The sequence below is a fragment of the Thermobia domestica genome, chromosome 15 (genome assembly GCF_964235325.1).
Source record: "Thermobia domestica chromosome 15, izTheDome1.hap1.1, whole genome shotgun sequence".
NCBI classification, from domain to species: domain Eukaryota; kingdom Metazoa; phylum Arthropoda; class Insecta; order Zygentoma; family Lepismatidae; genus Thermobia; species Thermobia domestica.
The window spans coordinates 91,509,628-91,533,818 of NC_137468.1; the positions used below are offsets into that span (position 1 = coordinate 91,509,628).

General features: G+C 35.3%; 1 protein-coding gene across 2 annotated transcripts in view; it reads right to left on the reverse strand.

Annotated features, from left to right (window-relative positions):
• Positions 1-24,191, reverse strand: part of LOC145671879 (putative sodium-coupled neutral amino acid transporter 11) — a 67,189-nt gene that overhangs the window by 22,722 nt on the left and 20,276 nt on the right. For both annotated transcript variants that reach the window (XM_081741108.1, XM_081741107.1), the window contains exons 2-4: positions 14,340-14,405; positions 10,017-10,101; positions 2,022-2,231 (exon numbers count right to left, since the gene is read on the reverse strand). In XM_081741108.1, the coding sequence (XP_081597234.1) occupies positions 2,022-2,231; positions 10,017-10,101; positions 14,340-14,405 (361 nt within the window). The remainder of the gene's footprint in view (positions 1-2,021; positions 2,232-10,016; positions 10,102-14,339; positions 14,406-24,191) is intronic.

Consider the following 24,191-nt stretch of genomic DNA (forward strand, 5'->3'; position numbering starts at 1 on the left):
TTATCTGTGACAGTAAACTGCGTGTTTGTGATAGCGCAAAGTTTATACAAGTATACACTAATGCAATTACAACAAACTAATGCTTAAGAATGACAAACGCGTCACCTATGTTACTTTCAGTTTCTTCATCTGACCTGCACCAATTTGAAAAGATTAATTGCAAGTTTTATGCGAGCCTGAAGATTTTCTTATCAAACAGGATCTTTTACAATTCAAAATTCAATTGAGCGTGCAGAAGTTTTTCTCAAATGAAGCGATGGTAAACTGCTGTGGTTCGAAGTGGCCACTGACCATGAAATCACAAATTTTACAGACTGTAATACAATTTTTCTGTGTCTTATCGAACCGCAATTATAACAGGTCATCCCATAAGTAATGTAGTTTTTAGGTGACAGCTACAGTGACGCAATTTGACAAGTTAACAATGAAGTAGACGTTACGTGCCATAGTTGTGTCATATAAGGCACTTCATTGTGCAGCAGTGTTTAGAACGGTCTACTCCACGTTCTGAAATTGTGGTTTGTGTTTGGTCATGGCAGCGTCTGAAGACCGCATACGGTATGTCATGCTGTATGAACTTCACCGGGAACATTCAATCAGCACGGCGGTACAAAACATCAAAGCCGTATATGGTCAGGGTGCTGCAGATAACCGGAAGTGCTAAAAGTGATTCCAGAGGTTTCGGACTAGGGATACCATCTCACCAATAAGCCACGAGAAGGAAGACCTGTGCAGCTTGCTGTAAATTACTTGTATAATAACTAAAATGGGGTGCAGACATTGCAAAACCACACTCAAGAATTGTAACCATCATTCTACTTACAGATTTCTGTAATTCCTGAATCTTTAAATTTCCAAGCTTTCGACTCTCCCCTGGAGTCTTGGTTACGGAGGTTAAAAACAGGAAGAAAAAGAAACATCAAGGAATAACACGAAATGGACTTGCCAAGGGGAAGAGCTGTGTGTACAAAAAAACACGTTGTCAAGTGCGTCAGCGATCTGCAGATGATGTTGAAGCAAACTCAGTCAATTTGTCTCAGGCGGAGTCAATTTGTGCGCCTTTCCTGTTTTTTGTTGGAAGGTTGCCAACTCATCTTATTTTTATTGTCATGCCAATGATGTGAAATTTTTTTAATAACCGCATCCCATTCGTCACATAGCCATCCCTTGTCTAGATTTAATTTTATTTTTTTAAATGAATAAATAAACTGTCAAAAACCAGTCTCTCTACTTCATTTCTAGCTTCAAATAAATTTTTTGAATTTTCTAACCTGTGTTGCGTTTCTTTTAAATGTTTTGATAAACCTGACGCCGGATTTTCCGCTTTCGAATATCTAATATGTTTCTTTACTCGGCCTTTTAAATTTCCTATATAACTCTGCCTATATAACTCTCTTGGGAACTGCATTTTATTTCGTAAATATCAGATTTTTCATTGGAATCCGTGTAATAACTTTTAAATTGGGAGATGTTCTTTCTTAAAGTTTTAGATGGTTTTAAAGCTGTACGAAAACCATATTGTGTATAGATTCTATTTAATGCAGTTGTCAATCTGGAAAAAATAGGCAATTTAATCCATTTTTTGTCCTTTACCTTGGTTTAAGGTTTATCGAAAAAAAAGAAAAAAAAACTTAAATTCCTTTTAACCTGATTATACCAATTATTTAATAATGAAGCTGGGTACCCGTTCAGACTACCCAGTTTCATCAGGTATTGAATCTCTGTTGGTAAATCTGTTTTTAAGGAAGTAAGACATATGGCTCTTTTTGTGTGCCTTACAATTCCTGACTTGAAAAATGCCTTAGGTAAATAAGAGAATGAAATTATCAATAATAATAATAATAATAATAATAATAATAATAATAATAATAATAATAATAATAATAATAATCAGCAGCAGCAGCAGCACCATCATGATGTTGGCATCATCATTTCAGTCAACTTCTCCCGGTTTATACTATAGTTTTACAATCCTGATTCCTCGTACATTGATAATCATTTTCATAAACTAGAAAACTTACCTATGAATGGATAAATGAATTGCAGAATGGACAATAATACAAAACCAATCCGTCCAAAGGAGGCCTCCATTAGTCCTTGATAAGAAAATGAACCACACAGATGACCACCTCGAACCATCAATACTAGCGAATAATCTGTTACTAGTGCTACCAGCAACAACAAAAGTAGACCCAAACCAAAACCAGCTTGATATAAAGCGTAAGGCATTCCTGTGAAATGAAACAAATATGTTAAGACTAATGTTTATATATTTTTTAACAAACGTACGTTTGTTAGTACCTTTTATTTATTTATTTATTTATTTACTATTGAAAAATTCTTACTTTTCACAATTCAGTTGTATTACCCATTCTCCCTCTTAACCGCGGTGGCTCAGTGGTAGAGCCTTCACCCTGGTGCTTGGGGTCTAGAGATTGGCAGTGGGAGTATTCCCGGTGGGAAGGAATATAAAAATGGGAATATTTCCGGGTTTTTTCCCTGACACATAAATTACCGGGAAGGAATTTATTTCCATTTCTTTACTTTATCTCCCAAATTATAGGAACCATGTGACTAACTTTTTTATTTTAATTTATTATTATTTATTTCTATATTTTAAATAATTTGGAGGTTTAAAAAAGTTAAGTTTTTTGACAGTAATTTCTACAACTAATAATATATTTTAAGTTCCATTTCCACTAAAGAGTAGCAAAGTACTAATTTACAAATGATGAAGAGGAACCAGTTTGTAAAGTAATAAAGAAATTATGTAGAAATAGAGATGAAGTACTGTTAATACACCCGAATCACCGTTAGTAATAGACGTCGATCTGTCTCTTGTCTCTGACTTGAATAGCTGAAAAGATGATCGGACTTCTCTTACATGTGAATTAACGTATGAAATTTCGAGAAATAGGTAGGAAGAAAGGTCGTGTGTGGCAATGTTACGTGCAAAATTATAAAACTAAGTCAGTATCCTGCAAATATTGTGAACATAAATATGTATGCGCAAATTTGTCTTCTGAGACATGGTGAGACATGTGTCTTCTGACAGTTACCAAACCTAATTTTTTATAACATTTAAAAATTTAATATGTTTATAATATCAGTATTAGAGACAATTTTAAAAAATCCACTTACATATAAATTTAAACTGTTTAGCTTTGTAAATGTATGTGGACTTACTATACCAATTTTTCCATATATTTACTTGCATAGAACATATTGTAAGTAAATATACATTTATGCGTACTCTATAAATATAATAAAATATTAATAAAATAACATAATCCTCTGGACATAATAGTAATAATATATGGCGATAAGAAACGAATTTACCTTTGAAATCATAATATAGTAATAGAATTAAATTTTCTTTGTGTCTGTAAATAAATTCCGGGAATTTTCCCGGGATTCCCATTTTTGGGAATCTTCCCGGGAATTTTCCCGAAAAATATCTTCCCGGGAATTTACCCATCACTACTGGGGTCCCGGGTTCGATCCCAGCCCCTACCAAGTGAACTTTGTGGTGGACAAACACCGTGTGCGTGGGTTTCCTCGGGGTTCTCCCGTTTCCTCCCACTTTCTTCATTCCACCATTTCATTCATTGCTCATCACCACCGTCTCCTTTAGCCTAATCGGCATAACCGTGGGACGTAAAACTCAAAGATTTCATTTCATTTTTTCTCCCTCTTAACTCAAAAGTTGAAATAAGGAATTGTAACAATTATATCCGAATGTAATATGTATGATCGACGTAAGCATAGAAAAAAAATATATGGATAAGCATCTTTTACGTGCGCAGTGGGAATCAGTTTTGATAATCTGCACGGCGAAAGAACCAATTAACGTTGTATTGAGTTGCAAGGAGTTAACGCTGCCATCGGTTTTCACTCGTGGCTTAGTGAGTTGTCACAGTAATCAGCATATTTTCATATGCTACGCTTGTTCGTGAGTAATAAATTCACTGCTGGAAGATCCAACAGAAAATAAACCCTACTCGTTTGTTTGGTATTGTAGCCACTACCAAATTAAAAGCAACCATTTCTGTTTCTTGGACTACTGTATCTCGGTTTGGACATTAATCTTCCTTCTCATTTTTTTGTCTGTGAACACTACGACTCCTTCACAAAATACCAGTCAACGGTAAGGTTCAAAGCTTCCACACAGCTAAAGTTAAGTCGGAAAGTAGTTCTGAGTCGTGAAGCAAGAGGTGCTACAGTACCTTCCATGTTGAAAATATCCCACTCCCGGAAAATGTATTAGGTACCGCATACCGGAAGTGGTTAATTCCGATACCGATCACTTTCTTTCGTCAAGACAAGTTGATTGATATATATTTTGCGTGTGTGCAATCGATGGACATACTTCACCCTTGAAAACTGTTATTCCCATATCCGCAATTGTGAAACTAAGAATAGAACCAATTAAAGTATATCTTTATATAAGACCAAAAAATAGACTTGCTTACGAATACATACGAATTAGACTATTAGTTTACCAAAAACAATAGGAAACAAAATAATATTCTGTAGTTCTCCAGAATATTTTTTCTTCTACATAGCAAGTTTATAATTTATTCAATTAAAGACAACAATTAATTATGGTAATAGTTTTCTATTTGGTTACGATAATGAAACAAGTAGCAGTGTCATGTGTTCACCATGTAAAGAAGTTTTGTTTGTATGGCGTGATATTTTCTTTATTATTTAAACCGCAAGTGATAAGTTTATACCATTTTCGGTTTTAACAGAGATTAGAGTGGAAATGGAAACTGCACCGATCGCTTTCTTTCAAGATGAGTTAATTGATATATATGTTGCATGTATGCAATCGTTCGGAAAAAAAAAAACCGGAAACTGCATTAGTATACCAGAAGTGGTTGACCGGAGGAGACCAAATCCGGTACCGATCGTTTTTTCCTCAAGATGAGTTAATTGAGATACATGTTGCATGTGTACAATCACTGGAAATATCCCACCCTTAAAAACTGCATTATTTCCATGGATATTAGTTTTAAAGATATATTAAATTTTCTTCTTCATACACAATAAAAAACTATATTATATATATATATATATACAATGTAAATCAATATATTAATTGAAAAAAAAATGAAATGAAATCTTTGAGTTTTACGTCCCACGATTATGCCGGTTAGGCTAAAGGAGACGGTGATTATGAGAAATGAATGAAATGGTGGAATGAAGAAAGTGGGAGGAAACGGGAGAACCCCGAGAAAACCCACGCACACGGTGTTTGTCCACCACAAAGTTCACTTAGTAGGGGCTGGGATCGAACCCGGAACCCCGAGCACCAGAGGTGAACGCTCTACCACTGAGCCACAATATATTAATTGAAAAAATAATAATAATAATAATTAACTTACGTGCAATAATGTTTATCATTTTACTTTTTCACCCTAAAAGTTCCTATTAGGTCAGAAAGCCTTTCTAAATGATCTTCAGAAAGCAGTATCATACTCAACGTGCAAATTTGGAAGGTTTTTCGTCTGACGACCTATTTATTGAAGTTTTGTCTACAACGATATTGTCTATCTTTGTAAATACTTTCTGAGTATTGTTTATAGTTACGGGCAAAAGTGTTATTTTGAAGGCACAAGCACTTAAGAAGAAGGAAGATATAATTTAAATGTTTGTATCTTATTAATATATTTCTTAATTTGGTTGCTATGACTACTTTTTTATCTTTTTGGATGTCGCTGTCATGGCAATTGAGAAAGACAGAATACAACGAAGTGCCATATTGTGTAGATTGATTGTATGATATTGTAATGTAACAATACGATATATTTTGAAAGTGAAAATATATGTTCTAAAGTGAATAACTGTATTGTGCAATCCAGAATAATTTCGTAATCCGTAAATATACATTAGTAACCAGGGAAAGTAACCTTAGCAAAAATAATTAACGTTACATATTTTTATGGTGCCGAAACCGGGAAACCTTGAGATTAGTCAGAAGTTTAGTAAACTATCTCATCACGGATTACATTTTACTGCGTAATAAAAGAAAGATTTATAGAAAAGCAAAAATGAGTACCATTACAGAAGTTGAAGATGTCATTATTCCAGCTATGAAGACTTCAACGAATGTAGTTGATCTTTTACGACAGCTTGGATAGCAGATGAATTCCATGACACAGCAGATGGATTCCAGATTCCAACACGTGACACAGCAAATAGGACAGCAAATGGATTCCAAGTTGGATACTAGATTGGAACAAGTGGCACAACAGGTGGCACAGCAAATAGGACAGCAGATGGATTCCAGATTGGAACAAGTAACATAGCAGATAATACCAAATTGGAAATAGCCAACAACAGGATGGAACAACTTATTCATAGCTTTGCAGTAGTGAAAAGTACTGTTGATGTAGTTGAAACGCAAGTAAACGAACATACAAACCAAATTCGAACACTACAAGAAGAGATTCATTCCATCAAAGAGAAAATCAGTACGGCCCAGTGTAATCCTGAACCTACCCTCAACGTTGTGTATGAAGAACATAGGAGACCTGAGTCAAGACCCTGTGAAGAAGACAACAACTCATCAGAAGTCTATTCTGAAAGGGGAGATACCATCTCAAATATTGAGGACGCAGAAAGAATACCACGTCGCAAGAACCGTACACACGTAAAACCCCGACATCTAAGGTAATTTAATAATAATAATAATAATAATAATAATAATAATAATAATAATAATAATAATAATAATAATAATAATAATAATAATAATAATAGTCGCGTGAAATTCAGTGAAATAAGATCATTAACTAAATTCAGCGGCAGATCTGAAGACATAACAGCGAGTACATTTTTAGAGAAATTTGAGAAAGAGTGTGAATTAATTGGAATAGATAAAGCTAACTTTCTCAAAATCTTACCACATTTTTGTTACCACCTTGTTCGGTATGGTACAAAGCAATCAGAGGTAGTCTGCGTAATTTTCCGATTTTAAAAATGCGTTGTTAGCAAATTTCGAGAACGATTTTATGTTAGCAGACTGGGATGCCCAAATTAGAAACCGATGTTCTGATTCTAAAGTAGACAAAAGCCTTACAGATTTTATAATCTCTGCGTATAATGACTTGACACAGATCAATCCATATCAGCAGGAATCACGTTATTATCGCAACAATAAGAATATTATTACCGTTTAGGTTACAGCAAGTACATCTCTTCGCAATGTATTAATTTTAATCACTTAATAATGATAGTCCAAAAATTATGAAAGTCAGACTAGACTGCAAGGTAATAATAACAGAAATCAAGCTAATTATCTTCCTATTCGAAATATCAATGCTAGAGAAGACTGTAATCATATAAGAGGTAATGTCAGACTTTCTCGTACTGGCAATACGACCGAACCTAATTTCAGAAGAAACAGAAATAATAATCGTACCATTTTTAGGAATAATGAAATAATCGAGCTAATTTTTCACGAACTGCCAGATTTCGTAGTAACTACATAGATGACAGAAATTTTCAAAATAGGAACCGAAGATCTGGTGAAGTAAATAACATACAGGACTTTACTCAAGATTGTGCTATTCAATGCAACTTAATCGAATCTTTTGATAATGTAACTTGAGCTAAAGTTATGGCGTCTGCCAAAACATATTAAATTAATTCTTGTTTTGTTTCACCTTGAATATTGTTGATTTCATTTGTAATTCGTACTTCTGAATTGTATGCAATTACATCTATGCATCAATACAAACATTATCTACCAAGATATGCTAACTATGCCCGAATAAGTGAAATACGTTAAGTTGTATTTTAATTCACACCAACTTTATTGTTAACGAGTATAAATGACACTGAGTTAAAGAGTCTATTTAGGACCTAAAAATAACCAACAAATTTGTCATATTTTGAATATGCCTTTCTCGTCGGTAATTTTATAGAATTAAAAGAAAATTGATTACTAAATAAATATAAAAATGATGAGATAAAATGAGAATAATATATTATTTTATGGATTGTAATTTTTATATATACGAAGGCTATTCAAAAAGTAAGGCAACTGTAGTATATGAAATGTCTAACGGTCCAGGATTCTTTAATTGTAATCCATTTAAAGGAGTCCCATAGTTCGAGAGCCATTATACAACGATATTGTCTATCTTTATAAATACTTTCTGAGTATTGTTTATAAAGGGTGGTCCAACTACAATGCACGATGTTAATTATGTGTCACACCGTAACGTCAAGGTTTTTGCCCAACTTAATTTGACATTTCTTTGTTTCAGGGTTTGGCAAATTCAACCATGGAGAGGTACACAATTGAGCAACGCGTGAAGATTATTGAAGCCTTTTACGAAAATGGACGTTCAAATCAAAATGCATTTCGTGCACTTCGTGATGTTTTTGGTCAGCATAATCGACCAAATGTGTCAACAATCGGGAGAATTGTGCGCAAATTTCAGAAAACAGGGTCTGTAGGAAATGTGAAGACAGCTGTGCATGCTGGCCAAGTTCGTTCTGCAAAAAACATTGCTGCTGTTCGCGATAGTGTGGCAGAAGAGCCGTCAACCTCGACTCGTCGTCGTGCCCAACAATTGAACATCTCACGAACATCACTGATGCGAATTTTGAAGAAAGGTTTGAATTTACACGCTTACAAGGTTCAATTGACTCAAGAGCTGAAGCCTACTGACCATTTTCAGCGTCGTCAATACGCCGAATGGTTGGTTGAACAGACACAAGTGAATGGTGACTTCACAAAGAAAATCATCTTCAGCGACGAGGCACACTTTCACCTCAGTGGATTCGTTAACAGGCAGAATTGCCGCATTTGGGCAAATGAGAATCCATGAGTGATTGTTGAAAAGCCAATGTATCCACAAAGAGTGACTCTTTGGTGCGAGTTATGGGCTGGCGGCATCATCGGGCCGTACTTTTTTGAAAATGAGGTCGGCCAAGCAGTTACCGTGACTGGTGTTTGCTATCGCGAGATGATAACGGGCTTCTTGTGGCCAGAAATTGAGGATATGGAGCTGGACGATATGTGGTTCCAACAGGATGGTGCCACGTGCCACACAGCCAACGAAATATTGGCTCTTTTGCGCGAAAAATTCAATGGCCGTGTAGTCTCACGTGGTGGCAATGTTAACTGGCCGCCACGATCATGTGATTTGACACCATTGGACTTTTTTCTGTGGGGATATTTAAAAGAAAAAGGGTACGTCAATAAGCCAAGAACAATTCAAGAGCTAAAGGATGCGATAATTCGGCACATTAATGATATTGAACCTCAATTATGTCTCAGAGTCATTGAAAATATGGACCATCGGATAGAAGTCTGCCACCGAAGCCGTGGCGAGCATTTGGCCGATACTTTGTTTCACACATAATTGTCATAGATTCTTCTATCATAATAAAAAATATTAAGATTATTCTCTGAAAACTTTGCGTTTTGTTTACAATTAACATCGTGCATTGTAGTTGGACCACCCTTTAGTTACAGGCAAAAGTGTTATTTTGAAGGCACAAGCAGTTAAGAAGGAGGAGGAAGATAAAGATATAATTTAAATGTTTGTATCTTATTAATATATTTGTTAATTTGGTTGCTATGGCGATTTGTTTATCTTTTTGGATGTCGTTGTCATGGCAATTGAGAAAGACAGAATACAACAAAGTGCCATATTGTGTAGATTGATTGTATGATATTGTAATGTAACAATACGATATATTTTGAAAGTGAAAAAATATGTTCTAAAGTGAATAACTGTGTTGTGCAATCTAGAATAATTTCGTAATCCGTTAGTAACTAGGGAAAGTAACGTAACGAAAAATAATTAACGTTATATATCCTACTATTCCGTAAAATATCCGATTCTTTCCACCCTGTACTCTGTGTTTCCTACGAGGTAATACTGAGCTCTATGATGCATCGATGAGACGCACAAGTCGGAATTAAGACAAGTACTTTTCGTATATTTCTATAATAAATGTTTAATCCTAACATGCCTATTACTAGTGCTTACCTATAACTCCACTCCCGATTATGGAGTTGATAAAATTGAAGCTCGCAAGTGGCAAACTACTTGTCTGCTTCCCATCCATATCCATCTATAATTACAAAGAATTTCTTTCATTTAAGTCAGTTCAAACATTCTATGTATTATATCTTCATAATGAACGTAAACTTAATCGTATTTATGATTATACAGCCTCAGCCAAAAGTATTGAGCACCCTACAAAGTTTGCAAGTGTGCGAGAACCATAGCAGTAAATAATCCCTGTTATATAGGAAGTATTTTGTCGGCATTTACAAAAGGGAAAAATAATGACCCACGTCAAAGCTACGAATAAAGTACCTATGTGATACAATGTGTAATTTTGAACGTTTCCTATTTATTTTGCAAGTCGCTACTTTCGCTCGTTGTGGACACATCCTGTGATCTAGTGTGCTTTTGGTGCTTCGATCTGTGACACGTAGGGTTATTGTTTCAATGCCTAAAAGAAACTAACTGAGTATAGACAAATGTGTGCAGATACAAGTTTTGCAGGAGCAACGGACATCGCAGGTACAGATTTCGAAAACTGTGGAATGTTCGCTCTGATCTGTACAATGTGCTACTGAGCGATTCGCCATGACCGGATCACATGCTAATAGGCCCAGCACCGGGCGCAAACGAATCACGACAGACCGTGAGAACCGATAGATAATGAGAGTCGTTAAAAATAGGAAGAAACCGTCATCAGACCTCGCTGTTAAGTTGTCAGAAGGTTTCAATAAAACAATATCTGCTCGAACCACTCGTAGACAGCTTCAAGCAGCTGGTTTCAAAGGTTGTAAAGCCAGGACGAAGCCATGGCTATCCAACAAGAATAAAAAGGCACGATATGACTGGGCTCTAAAACACCGAAGTTTTACCGAACAAGATTGGTTAAACATCGTGTTGTCCGACGATGTCAAACTTTCAGGTAAGTTAGTCAATTTGATGTTCTATCAACTGTTAAAAATTTGATTCGAAACTTAAATGTATTAACAACAAACAATAATGCGTGAAGTCTGTACAATATTTTTCCCATTTCAGATTTTTGGTACAACGGGTGTGATCTATGTTCGTCGCCGGGTAGGCGAGGAATGCCGACTGTGAAGCACGGCGGCAGCGTTATGATCTGGGGCTGCATGAGTGCTACTGGAGTGGGACAAATGTTCGTGTGTAAAGGTCGTATGAACTCGAGACAATATATAAACAATCTCGAATCTTCATTACTGTCCTTTTTTATATCACTTTTGGCGATACAAATATGAAGGGCATTAAGTTCCAACAGGATAATGCAACCTGTCAAAGCTGCTCGCACAATGGCTTGCTTGGTTTTGGGAAAATGGTTTTGAGCTCCTGGATTGGTCTGCCCAATCACCGGACCTGAACCCCATTGAACATTTATAGATTTTCTTAAAGCACAACGTCAGGCGTCACACAATTACTCCCACAGAAGATTAAAGAATCGTTTGCGCCTAGAGTGGAACGCTACAAGTCCCGAATATTATAAGAAGCTTGTAGGCTCTCTATCAAAAATAATTTCTGTTGTAATTAAGGCAAATGGTGAGACCACTAAATATTAAGTTTTTGTGCTTAATACACATTATAAATCTATACAAGTTGTTTCCATTTCGTTTCATTACTTATTCTTCCTACAGTTCAAAGTTAACCTGGATGCTCAATACTTTTGGCCAAGACTGTAGAAGATAGTTTCAGGTTTACGGTAACGAATTTGATAGAAGCACGGAGAAACACGCCCAAGAAGTTACTGAAGGTAGTATGTTGAATTGTAGGGAGTGCCATTCTGGTCACAGCGAATGTTATAACTATTGATACAATTTTTTGACATGCAACAATTTCAGTCCATAAAACTGCATAGAGGAACTTGGATCTAGAGCAGCGACTTTAAAGTTAATAACCTGTAAGTAGTGATGTGAGGTGGAAAATTTTCCGTTCTAAACAAGTATCAGTAATCAAGTAACAATTCCTTATTAACTATAAAATTTATTGACCTCATGCACAGAAATGTTAAAAAGTAGATCGTTTAAGAAGTCTGAAAATTTTCATGGCTTAGATTTCCGGTACTGCGTAGGAAGAAGTGAAAATTTTTCGTGAATCGAAAAATTTTCTGTTGTGTATGGAAAAATTGAAAAACTTTTTATAAGTCGGAAAATCTTCATCATTTTGAAGCAAAAAGTAAAACAACTTTTTATGAATCGGAAAGTTTTATTTCTCTGTTGAAACAAATGAAAGGAATTTTCATGGATCGGAAACTTTTCATTACGATGTAGAAACAAGTGGAAAAACTCTTCTTAACCCGGACAATTTTTAATATTACGTATAGTGATGCTAGGTAGAAAATTTTCCATTACATTTAACTGCATATTCAGCTGTAAAATTGAATTCCTGCAGAGGAAAGTTAGACAGCAACAAATTATAATTTTCCAATTACCTTCGGGAACCAGAAAATATTTTGAGTTCGCAAGTAAATACTTACATAGTGTTTCTCTCTGTGTGTAAAGTTTAGGGAACATAAATCGAGTTCGCAAAATACAAATATTCCATCCCATTTTTAAAATGTTACAACAAAGCGAAAAGAAAGCTTTGTGAATTTATCAATTATTTCAAAACCAGAAAATTCCACTAGTATTTCTTCACACATACGTCTGCCTATGTAATGAAATAACTACATAAAACATAGGTTTCATTTCCTTATGAAGATTATGTTTGTAACAGAAAATAAGAAGAAATGCTTTGATTTTATTGTGTTTAAAGCTATGAGAAAACATCGTCTTACGCGTATTAAATTAACGAAATATGATTTTTTGAGATCAAAGATGAATTCTGAGGGAAGAATATATTGGTCTTCGAAACATTTTTGCAGAAATGAAGAATCGTTAGATTTTAACTTCATGAAACTTTTTTCAGACAATATTTATTACAAATAAATTTTACGGCGAAACAACGATGTAGGAATAGGCCTAAGAGGAGCATGTTTTTTATGAATCGGAAAATTTTCAGTTTCAAAACTTTCCGGAAAATTTACATCACTGCCTGTAAGGGTTGAGAGAAGGTATACTGTTATGTGTAAGTGGTCATATTTCAAAAATTAAAGCCTGTCAATGTCCATACATTTTACGTAAGACCTTATTAATTATTATTTAACCCCAAAGGTTTTAAAATACCAGATTTGGAACTTTCAGTATTGCCAGGATATTGTAAACAATCATATCAACTCAGAAGTAGTAAAATGCACCTCGAAGGCTACTTTTGATCAGAAATATTTTCATTATACAGTGAAACATCCCTTAACGGAACGAAGTTTTTTTTATTTATTTATTTTTACCGGCAAAATATACACTATTACAGAACATAACCCTCCTTTCTACGGACGCCCTTACATGCAGACAGAAAATCTTTCCTCCAAACATTTTAGTAACGTCTTCAGAACAGACAAATTATTTTCAGCTCATATTATTTAGCACAGAAAATATCTTCTGCAATTTGAAAATAAATCTGTGATGGTACACCAAATTTCGAATAGAAACAAATGTTCTTTGCAATACACTGCAGCAATTATTAGACTTTTTCTCTCGAGAAATTTATATACCGTTAAGACGGGTGAACTCAATCTATCTTTTCAGTATTTAAAATTAATGTTGCATCTTAATCCAACATTTACTTTTAGTGTAGCCAGTTTGCGAATTAAGGGTTTCACGAAGGAATGAAGTACCTGAGGAGAAAATTACCATACATACAGTAACCCATACACTATTTTACAGAACATGCGCATATAAACACATCTTCCAGTGATACTTTTGTTTCTTTCTTTACAGAGAACATTTCTTTGTTATCCTATTAGTGATTCAAACGCTGAGTACAGTATTTCGATATTAGCCTACATTTGCATTTATAACATGTATTTCCTGCATACTGTACGCAATTATCACATGAGCTGTGATTAACCCAATATCTATGTAACCATTCTGTAATGGACGCACGTCCATTCATGAACAAATAATCAAGTCCCATCGGCGTTCGTTCTTCGGAGGTTTTACATATTATATACTATATTTTTTTCATTTACTTGTTAAGTTCCATGATATTTTATTCCACCTAAATCCTTAAAATCGTGGCTGACCAGGATATGCAAATGATTTAAAAAATCGTAGTAGAAATTTAAAATTACAACACAGAACTAACAGGCAGGCGACATAAGAAATATATTTAAGCGGTTAGTTCCGAGATTTATTTTTTTAAGCGTATATATATATAAAGAAGAATATTGAAACAAAATTATTGACTTAAACTTACGGATATTAGCTCTTTTGTATCCTCCATTACTGGTGAACCTGATGCATCTCCTTGTGCCACAGATCTCTGAAAGCAAAAAAGTAAAAATGGCTGTAAAATTTATAAAATAATCGTCAAATAATTCAGGAACAAATTAATTTGTGGACTGTGTTATACCTGAAATAATAAACCCAATTTTACATTTTGTAAGGTCCGTAAATGCAATAATATTGTTTCGAAAATATAGCGGCCTAGAATGCACGAATTACTGATCTGAACCATTTTTGGTATAAGGTTAGCCTAGGAATGTTTCTTTATATATATTTATTATGGTGCGGTGAGTAAAGCGAGATACGCAATGGAGGGAGCCCGAAATTCGAACTTAGTACCACGCACAAATGGTCTGATCATTTGGAGAACTTTTGTTAAAAGATAGTCCTTTAACCTTTGAAAATTTACTTGAATTTATTTTGGCGCAAGGAACAAAGGAGATACCTGACAGGCAACTTAAAATTCAAATTCAATAGTATCTTGCACACACTTTGTGCGATTTTGCATATTCTTGGTACAAGAATGGAGCGGGAAAGTTGATACGTGTAAACGTTCATGTTAGCGTGGGAGTCAAGAGTTGTCCTAAAAACTCCACATTCAGCATCATCATGTAAAACAGACTAACATGATTTGCTTCCATCACCTGGTTCCAACTCAAAGTAAGCACGTCTCTTATGCCTAGATGTTCGAAGGGATATTTTACGTAGGTAAATTCCAAACAAAATAAATAAAACCCAGTAAGTATTATTTCTGCTTTCTGCAATAGAAAAACATTCTATATTATAAATATCTTTCTGTTTTCACCATTTGCACAGCATGATTTAAATGTAATTTCAATATGCTAAAGCTACAATACATTCTATACACGGTACGTGACGTTTGGGCGCGGTGGTTTGGGCACCGCCGTTTGGGCACTGGACGTTTGGGCGCGAGTTAAATTAAAAAGTCATTATGTTAGGCGCTGAGTACTAAGTTCGAATCAAGATATCACAGGTGTCTACTGTAGTGGAAGTCCTTGAATTATACTAGATTTTGTTTTACATACTAGAAATACTGGAATTTCAAAATTCTAAAAACTGAATTAACAATTAAATTTTGTAAATTTAAGTTTCAATCAAAGTTAAGTGTGCTTTTTATTTGATAACTTTTCAAGCCAAAGATAAGTAGACCAGACTAGATATGATTGATTACATTGCATACATAGTGAGCCTATTCCTTAAAAAACTTAAAGCAGGCCTTCTACTGTAGTTATGCAATAAGTGTGAATGCCAAACACATTTCTAGTGGCTTAATGACCAATATATGTACACTTAACTATAATTTTTCACTTTGAAATCGTTTTTTTTTTTTTTTCCTTTCGCCACTTTCTTTAATGCAGATTAAATGATTACAATAGGACGAAAAAAAAAAGTGTGTTAAGTTTTGATTTTTATATTGGAATGTTAATTAAAAAAAGTGATACCAGAAATACGGCATACTGCAGTTCCTAAACTCAATGTCAGACACCCTGTATGCGAAATATCTTTCCCTCAACTCGATTAGGATTTAGGATTTTTAGATTTCTGGGCTCTCGGCATCTAAGGCCATTTAACTCATCGCGTTTAAGGGAGCACACTATCCGGGGAAAGGGAAGGAAGGAAGCGGCCTGGACCTATAAATTAGGTACCACCCCGGCATTTGCCTGGTGTGAATGAGGAAAACCCAGGAAACCCAGGAAAACCTCATTCAGGGTGGCTGGCCTGAAAGAGCGTGTTACACTTTTTCGAGCGAGTGCCCCCACCGGGAATCGAACCCGGGACCGCTCGCACCGAAGGCGAGAGTGTTAGTGACTATGCTACGCGGGGCCACTTCCCTCAACTCGAGTGCGCGGAAATCTTTTAATGGTAGTTCTTTATTGGACTTAAGGAACAGAAGAGTTTGGCAAACGTAATACGAAAGAAAACAAATTTTACTATTCATAAATATGTAATTATTAACTTTTTAAAACATACAAAAATTAAATCAATATGGTTTAATTAACATTAAGAAAATTATTAACAGTTCGTCTGATTCCTTCATTTCCTAGCTTTCTTATATAATACAAAAATTAAATCAACATTAGGTCAGAAGTACAAGAATCGTGAACAAGCGAAAACTCAATCCATGACAAGGTTAGGCAACAAAGGCCACAAACGCATTAAACTATTTAATTTAGATCAATAAATAAGATAGAGAGAAAATATACAGATAAATGAGGTGAGATAAAGATAGAAGTGTAGGAAATGTATATATCTTGATTCGCGCTTAGTTTTCAGTGCCTAGCTTACTTTATATGTCGTAAATTGTGATTTTTACTATGTACCTCGCGCCCAAACGTCTGGCGCCTAAACGGCTTTGCGCCCAAACGGCAGCGCCGAAACGTCCGCGCCCAAACGTCCTGTCCCGTTCTATACACGCTATTCTAGTAGCCAGCGCGCCCTTTTCGATTCTCGGTTGGAGCACATCGAAATTTGCACCTATTATGGTACAGTGATACCTGTCAACTTGGCTACCTCTCTAAGTTGGCCACCTGCTTATCTTGGCCTACTTCGTCTTGAACCTGCATTTTTCCATACGACATTCGTTACTTATTACTCTATAAGTTGGCCACCTGTCTATCTTGGAAGTTGGCCACACTGAAGCAATGTTTACCCTATAATTGATGATAATGATAAATTTACCTGTGTATCTTGGCCACGCAAAATACAGTTTTGTTATTTTTCTTAACTCTCGAATTCCCATATGAGAGGCAGATGTTCTGTATTTGTGACTGGACACAAAGAAGCATGATTCGCACGATTTGTTCTTGGAGGTCAATAGCCAGAACACTACCCTCATAAAGGGGTAGTGAAGGAAGGTGTGAATAAGAAAAAGCACGTACAGGAATTCAGGAAATGGTTTTACGTATTTGTTTACCCTGTCTGTTTTGGTAAAACCATTAGCTATATCAACTCCTCTCATCAGTGGGAAGCTTGAGTAATTCCGCAAAATTCTCAAGGTTAAAACTAACCATCTCAATTGTCAACTATTGGCACCTGTCGGATTCTCAAAAGATGGCGGAGTTTTTGAGATATGAATTCCCTGAAGATTTTCTCAAAACATCTTTTGCTCCGAGGGAAACACTTCTAGCTCATTAACAAGAGGTAGTTAACTACAATATTAGAATGTGCATATCTGCCAAAAAGAATAAAACAAATGCGTCTAGAATTAACCATCATTCAGTAACAACTGAAAAGAAGCCATATAAACTACATATGAATTTCTCAATTTATAACTTAGCTTTTCTTGTTTTCAATCTGCATAACTCGGTGTGCTATAATATCAATTTCAATAAACTGCGTACATACGCTTCTATTTCATGGTTGTTTGTGTTATTGTGTTTTCAATCCGAATAATCCAATGTACCAGACTAGTTTTCAGGAAGAGAAAGGTATGCACATATATTAAACATACGTACTATAGTAATATTTTCTAGTACTGTATATTTTTATGATTACTCTATATATATTATTTATAAGTAGCTGTCGTGCCACTGCTTATTAAAATTTTACAATCAAGTAATACTAGAAATCCTATTCTAAAAATACACAAATCACACTTATTTTCTGCAAGTTGGCCACCTGTCTAAGTTGGCCACTTTTCGATGGAACCGATGGTGGCCAACATAGACAGGTTTCACTGTAATTCGGATTTCACCTAAATTTGAGTCTAGCGCAAGCTCTGAATATTGCTTCGTAGACTCGTTAATGGCACTCATTTTAAGGATTAAAAAGGTAACGAACTAAATGTTATATGAAATGCAACTATTGTTATTATTATTTACTTAACATGTTTTCATTGATCGTTTATTTATTTATTAAAAGGTAGATGACTGGGCATAAGTCTGGAACAGGGATGTGAAGTAGGAAGAATGGTAGGTGTGTAACTACATCCTATTAATCGTAATGATCAATAACAGCTTCGGCTCCGTACTTTATGTTTTCCAATACGAAAAAAAAAAAAAAAAAAAAATCTCCAGAAAGGAAAGAACCCACCTCCATGTTACCACTCTAGCAGTGAAGTGAAGACATAATTAAACTGCCAGGAAGCATCAAAACTGTTTGGAGAGGATTCTACTCCCCGGATAGACACAAGGTAAGTATGTTTTTCTAAGTTATTTAATATTAACAATATAGCTATAATCAGAAAATATTATTTCAATAAAATTTGATGTTTCATTTGCAAATGCATTAACAAAATTAGGAATAAAGTGATCCGAGGAAGAATAAAGTAGAAAAATGCAAGAAAATAGGCTTAATGGTTTGGGCATGCAAGAAAATCTTTGGAATAAGTGGTTTACCAAGTGGATGCTATAGAACTAAGTGGGAAACGAGCGCGAGTCATATCCAAGGCATATTCAGATATTGCGAAGGATGATATGGTGTAGTGTGGTAACACAGCTGATATGACAAGATAAAGATGGAGGACAGTGTTTCGTAAAACCGACTGCAGCTAACTGGGAAAAGGTATAGATGAAAAGACTTGGAATGACTTTAGTGTATAAGTTTGTATTGCTACAAATGACCTTAGCACTGCCTTAGAAATGTTAAGAAACTTCGAGGATTACCTTACGAAGAGTAGATCTATACTAATATTGTGAACACCACAATTAAATTTTAATAACAAGATCACAAGTGATATTATAACAAGAATACATGCATTTAGCGGATGTGAATTGTACGAATAATGTAACACATATTCGTGACGAAAACGAGATTAAAAGCAAGATTATGAACTACACACACGGGGCCGCGGTGTTTCAGTGGTACACCGTGGGGTCTAGTTCATTCCCAGCTCGTGGCAAGTGGACCATGTGATGAAACATCGTGTGCGTGGGTTTTCTCGCGTTTCCTTCCACTTACTTCATTCATTATCATCATTGCTTCCCTTAGCATTCATGCATTCTAATAGAACGTTAAACTAAAAAGTATACCCACTAAGTAACAATCTGTGCGGCAAAAAAATCCATGCCAATAAAAATGAATGTAACAATGTTTGTCCGCGAACTTCTCGACAGCGGGACCGATTTTGACTATTTTTAGTACATGAGTTAAACCCGCGGTCTTGCTTAGATAGTTACCCATTTTCGACATGGGTGTAAGATGGGAACGGGATGAAATGCGAAAAATAATCGAAAACTACCAATACCAGTGTTCAATATTTAGTTTTCGGGTCGCAGATATGAATACTGATTCGTATCATACCGATTTCGGCGGAAGGAAGGTGCTTAACTCGAATTAAAACTTGAGTGCTGTTTGTATTGCACTTTAAAGTCTTCTTTTATATAAAAATTGCATTGGAAATGGATATTAAATCCCAATGAATGAACTAATCACTCAACTTAATACAGTGCGTCGTTGAAAAGTGTAGTATCAAGTATACGTTAAGTCAGGATTTCCTAATATAAGATTCTCTAAAAAGCATTGAGCATTTGGAGGTCAAAATTTATTGTCATTTGAAAATAACATTATGAAACCGCATATTCACCATTTTATTCGATGATGTTCTGTCAGAGTTCCGGATACATGAAAATCCCGCCAAATATAAAACTTCTGTTGTTTCTGGTATTAAAAAAATGTGGAAAGTAATATTTACCAGCTTCATTTCAAACTAACTTAACATCATTCAGAGACTCCAGTAGAGACTGAAACAAATGATAGTATGGCAGTGACAAGTCCGGCTTATACGGTGAATGCATTAAAACATCCCAGCTAAGATCTCGCAGCTTCTGACGGTCGTTGGCGTTGTCAGCACGGTATACAACACGCTTTCTGTTGAGAAGTTTCGGGCCCTTCTTTGTAATGGTTAGTAGCACTCGCGGTTATCCACGGTGAAAGTCCCCATCTGTGAAACTTAAACCTTACACATTTCACCAGAAAAATTCACTAGGATATGGGCCACCTTCTACGAGTCACTACAAACTAGTACTGCATCTTATCCGATTTAGTGGAAGGAGAAATTGGTTAGCGCCGGCGTGCATCCTTACGGAGAGGACATGTTAGCGACGATAAGAGTGTTAACGAGAAATTGTTTCTAATGTTAGTGTCGCATTTCTGCACGTGGAAATTCCATATTATTGTGTTACATGTATTCTTGGTATAGAGTAAGAAGGGTAAAATGGTCCGTTGTTGGTTATCGACATGTCACTTTAGGGTCATTCCACGTCAACTCAACACAGTCGTCCAGACTGACCTGTTTGGATTTCGATGAATTTTGATACAGTTGTTGGCCTCATAGACCTATGGAAAAATATCAAATTATAGGTCTCTTGCTCGATTGGTTCCTAAGTTATTTAATTTTGAAATTAGAAAATTTCGAGAAAATTGGACGCGTTTTGAAATCTTTAATGAAGTGCAAAGCAGCAACCAATTAAGATACAGACAGAGTGGTAGCGTTTTTTTTTAATCAAAAAATTTGAAATTTTTAAAATTATATTTTTCAGAAAGTGACAATTTTAAAATTTTGAACAAATTCTCAAAATAAGTTTATAATGTCTGTTTACACCACCCAAAGTATTGTTCTGGGATTTCCATGGAATCAGGAGTTACAGTGCATAACTCTCAGACATATTCAGGGAAAAAATGCAAAATATGTACATATTGCTTTGAAAAAAATTAAATTAGAAAATTGATTAAATTGAAAAAAAAAAAAATTAAATATTCACACTTTTATCACTATCTCTGATGACGCCTTGAATTGCTGGAATTTCTCCACATTTTTTCCCTTCCTTTTCTGGTAAATTATATGTTCGACCAGTTGTTGTGACTGGATTGACTGTGCATATCACATCTGCAGTAGGAATCCACAGTATATCAGGTGCTGTAGGAAAGGAAAATGAAGGCGATGGTCCTGAAGGGTGTAGGAAAGACACTTGTATCATCTGTTGTTCTTCATCTTTGGTCAGAACATGGATCATCCACCACCTGTCACCGTAGATGGAAGTTACATATCCATTTATATCACTAAAGGCAACCCCCTTTCCGTCAGTTGTTACAGAATAGATGGTTGTAATGGTTGAATTGGAAAATAATTTAACATTTACCTTTGCCTCACCCTGTAGGGGTATGAAAGCATGGAATTGTTGTGAACCTGGAATAGCTATAGCTTTACTGTATCGGTTGACCATTTGTTCTGCAGTTGCAATGTATTCCTCAAGGCTTACTTACGTGAAGTCTATATTAGCGATACTCTTGTCAGCCCATTCAAATAGTTGCCTGGGAGTTGCTATTTGGTCTTGATATGGCCTTTGAAGGCTTGCCCTAGCTGCCAGTCTTTTTAACTGTTCCCCCAAGCCCATCACATGGGCCCTTTCCATGAGCTGTGGCTGCAAAATGCCATTTAGCTTCAACTCCGAAGTCTTCTTTATGATGACACAGGTTGATTTTTATTTTCTCTTTTCTCTGTTTTTTTTTTATTATTTTTATACTGGGCAGCCAACCCAGTATAAAAATAATAAATACAATAGTATTAGTACATTTTACTAGGAATTTATAGTATTAGTATTAGTACATTCTGAATATTAGTACATTCTAGTACATAGTATTAGTACATTCTGAAGAATAGTACATTTTACTAGGAAATGATTCAAACTTTGATTTCAGGAACTGAATTAATTTTGTCTGGAATAGGTAAACAGCAGTAGTGTTATGGTGGAGGCAATTCGATACGATTACGTAATTGAAGTGTTTTAATCCATCCTTTTTAAAATACACAACAAAAGTGTGAATTGTGGCCTGTATATTTGACCAGTGGTATGACTGTGCTTCATCTTGCAAAACAAATGAGTTAACTTTCAGAAAAATCACAAATAATAATCACCTCTGTGTCCAGTAAGTGTTCCTTCAAATTACTCAAAAAAGAATTCTGTTGTTTAGCGATGAAGTCATGACGAAGTAGTGCAGGTAGCCTCTCACGAAATAAGTCCACAAATTCGAGAACTTTTTTTTTTTTTTTTTTTTTTTTGAGTATTTCCAAGTTACACCTATCGACAGAGATCCACTGACGGAAGGTAAGTGTCTCAATCCCTTTTTCATCAAATGCCTGCTCCAAAATCGATCTGGTACTGTTTGCACCTGAGCATGAAACACATTTTGAAAAGTATCAGTCTACAGAAGCTGGACTACAAACCATCATCTGTAGACAGTCCTTGTATGTAGTTATCTTACCGCTAGTAATTTATTTCATTCTGCTGTTTTCTATCGTGAGCTTTACATTTTGATGTGTGATGCTGTAATGTGAGGAGGTAGAGTTATGGTAGAGCATGAGATAAAAATATGTATAAATAATATATGCAAATGAATTGATTTGAATACTATGCAAAATAATGTATTAATTATGGAAAGTCGGCAGAGCAAAGAATTGAATTCGGTAGAGCAAAAATGTAAAACAAGTGATACATTGATTAACCGAACAAAATGAATTTACTAAAAAGTTAAATTTTTGATGAGACTAAATTACAGGGTCCTCCTGTGGGAAAAAAAAAAAGCTATCTGCAGAAAAATGGAAAATTGATTGACAGTTACAAGAGAGCCGTTTGGCATTGTAGTTGAAGATAAAAAAACTTACTTCGGTTTAGCATCAAGTCATTTCACAACAAAATTTTATTCAGTTTTCCAGTAGTTCACCTCTAACATGCTAAGGCTCGCAGTCAGGGGCGGTCTTAGGATTTTAATTTTGGGTAGGCTTCTTCCCTCGCGTATGGATACATATGCATATTTGATTGATTAATGACAATACGAAATTACTTTTACAGTAGTGGTTGATGCTGTTTATTAATTATTTACCATTAATATAAAAAGTGGAAAATATATTTACTTTTTATTGTATCTTTTAGTGTTTACACATTTTTCAAAATTTTTGGACAGGCCCGTGCCTACCCGGCCTACCCGCTAAAACCGCCACTGCTCACAGTACGTAAAAGGTGCCACACTTCACATCCTCAAGACAACGACGCGTAAGATGGCCCTTATAGCCTAATATCTGAGCTTTTGATTTGATTGAAACTACAGTACAAAAATCATACTGATATCAATATTGATATTCTGTATAGTTGCTATTTACATTGACAATATAAATATGAAAATATAAGTATATATGATACTATTTCATATAGTATAAAATCTATCTATATTATAAAATTGAAAGTAACCATGTTTGTGACTCTTAATCTCTTGAACCGCCCGACAGATTTTGATCAAATTTTCAACGTAGATGCAGTTCTGACCTGGAAGTGTTTTTAGCTTTTTTTTTTTTTTTTTTTTTTTTTTTTTTGACGGTAGAACTTAGGAGGGTGATAGAATCAATACTATCGCCCACACACACACACACACCTAACAACAACATAAGTGTTATTGTTTATCATGTCTTGCTGGTTCAAGACAACACCAAAACAGCTGGAAGAGAAACATGTTGCTAAAACTGTTAACATAGCTGACAAGATCTCTTGGAGTAGAAAGAACGCACATGAGTTTCACTTGGATGGACAGCTTTAATTGACTCACAAGCACACGTTAAATATTGTATACACTTTTTGGTACACGAATGAGAAAAAAAAAAAATGTTGAAATTTTGAATGTTTTCGCCGAAATTCTTTTATATAGGCCTTTAAATTTTGAAATGTTCGTGCACGTTATTTATCTGATGTCACCATTGGTTGTCCTTCCTGGTTCCTTTGTGCTCCTGTGTTGACTCCATCTCCTGTGTTCCCTCGGTGGCCTCGCTTCTCCCATTAACGAGACGTGCGTCCCTCATTGGTCTCGTCTCTTC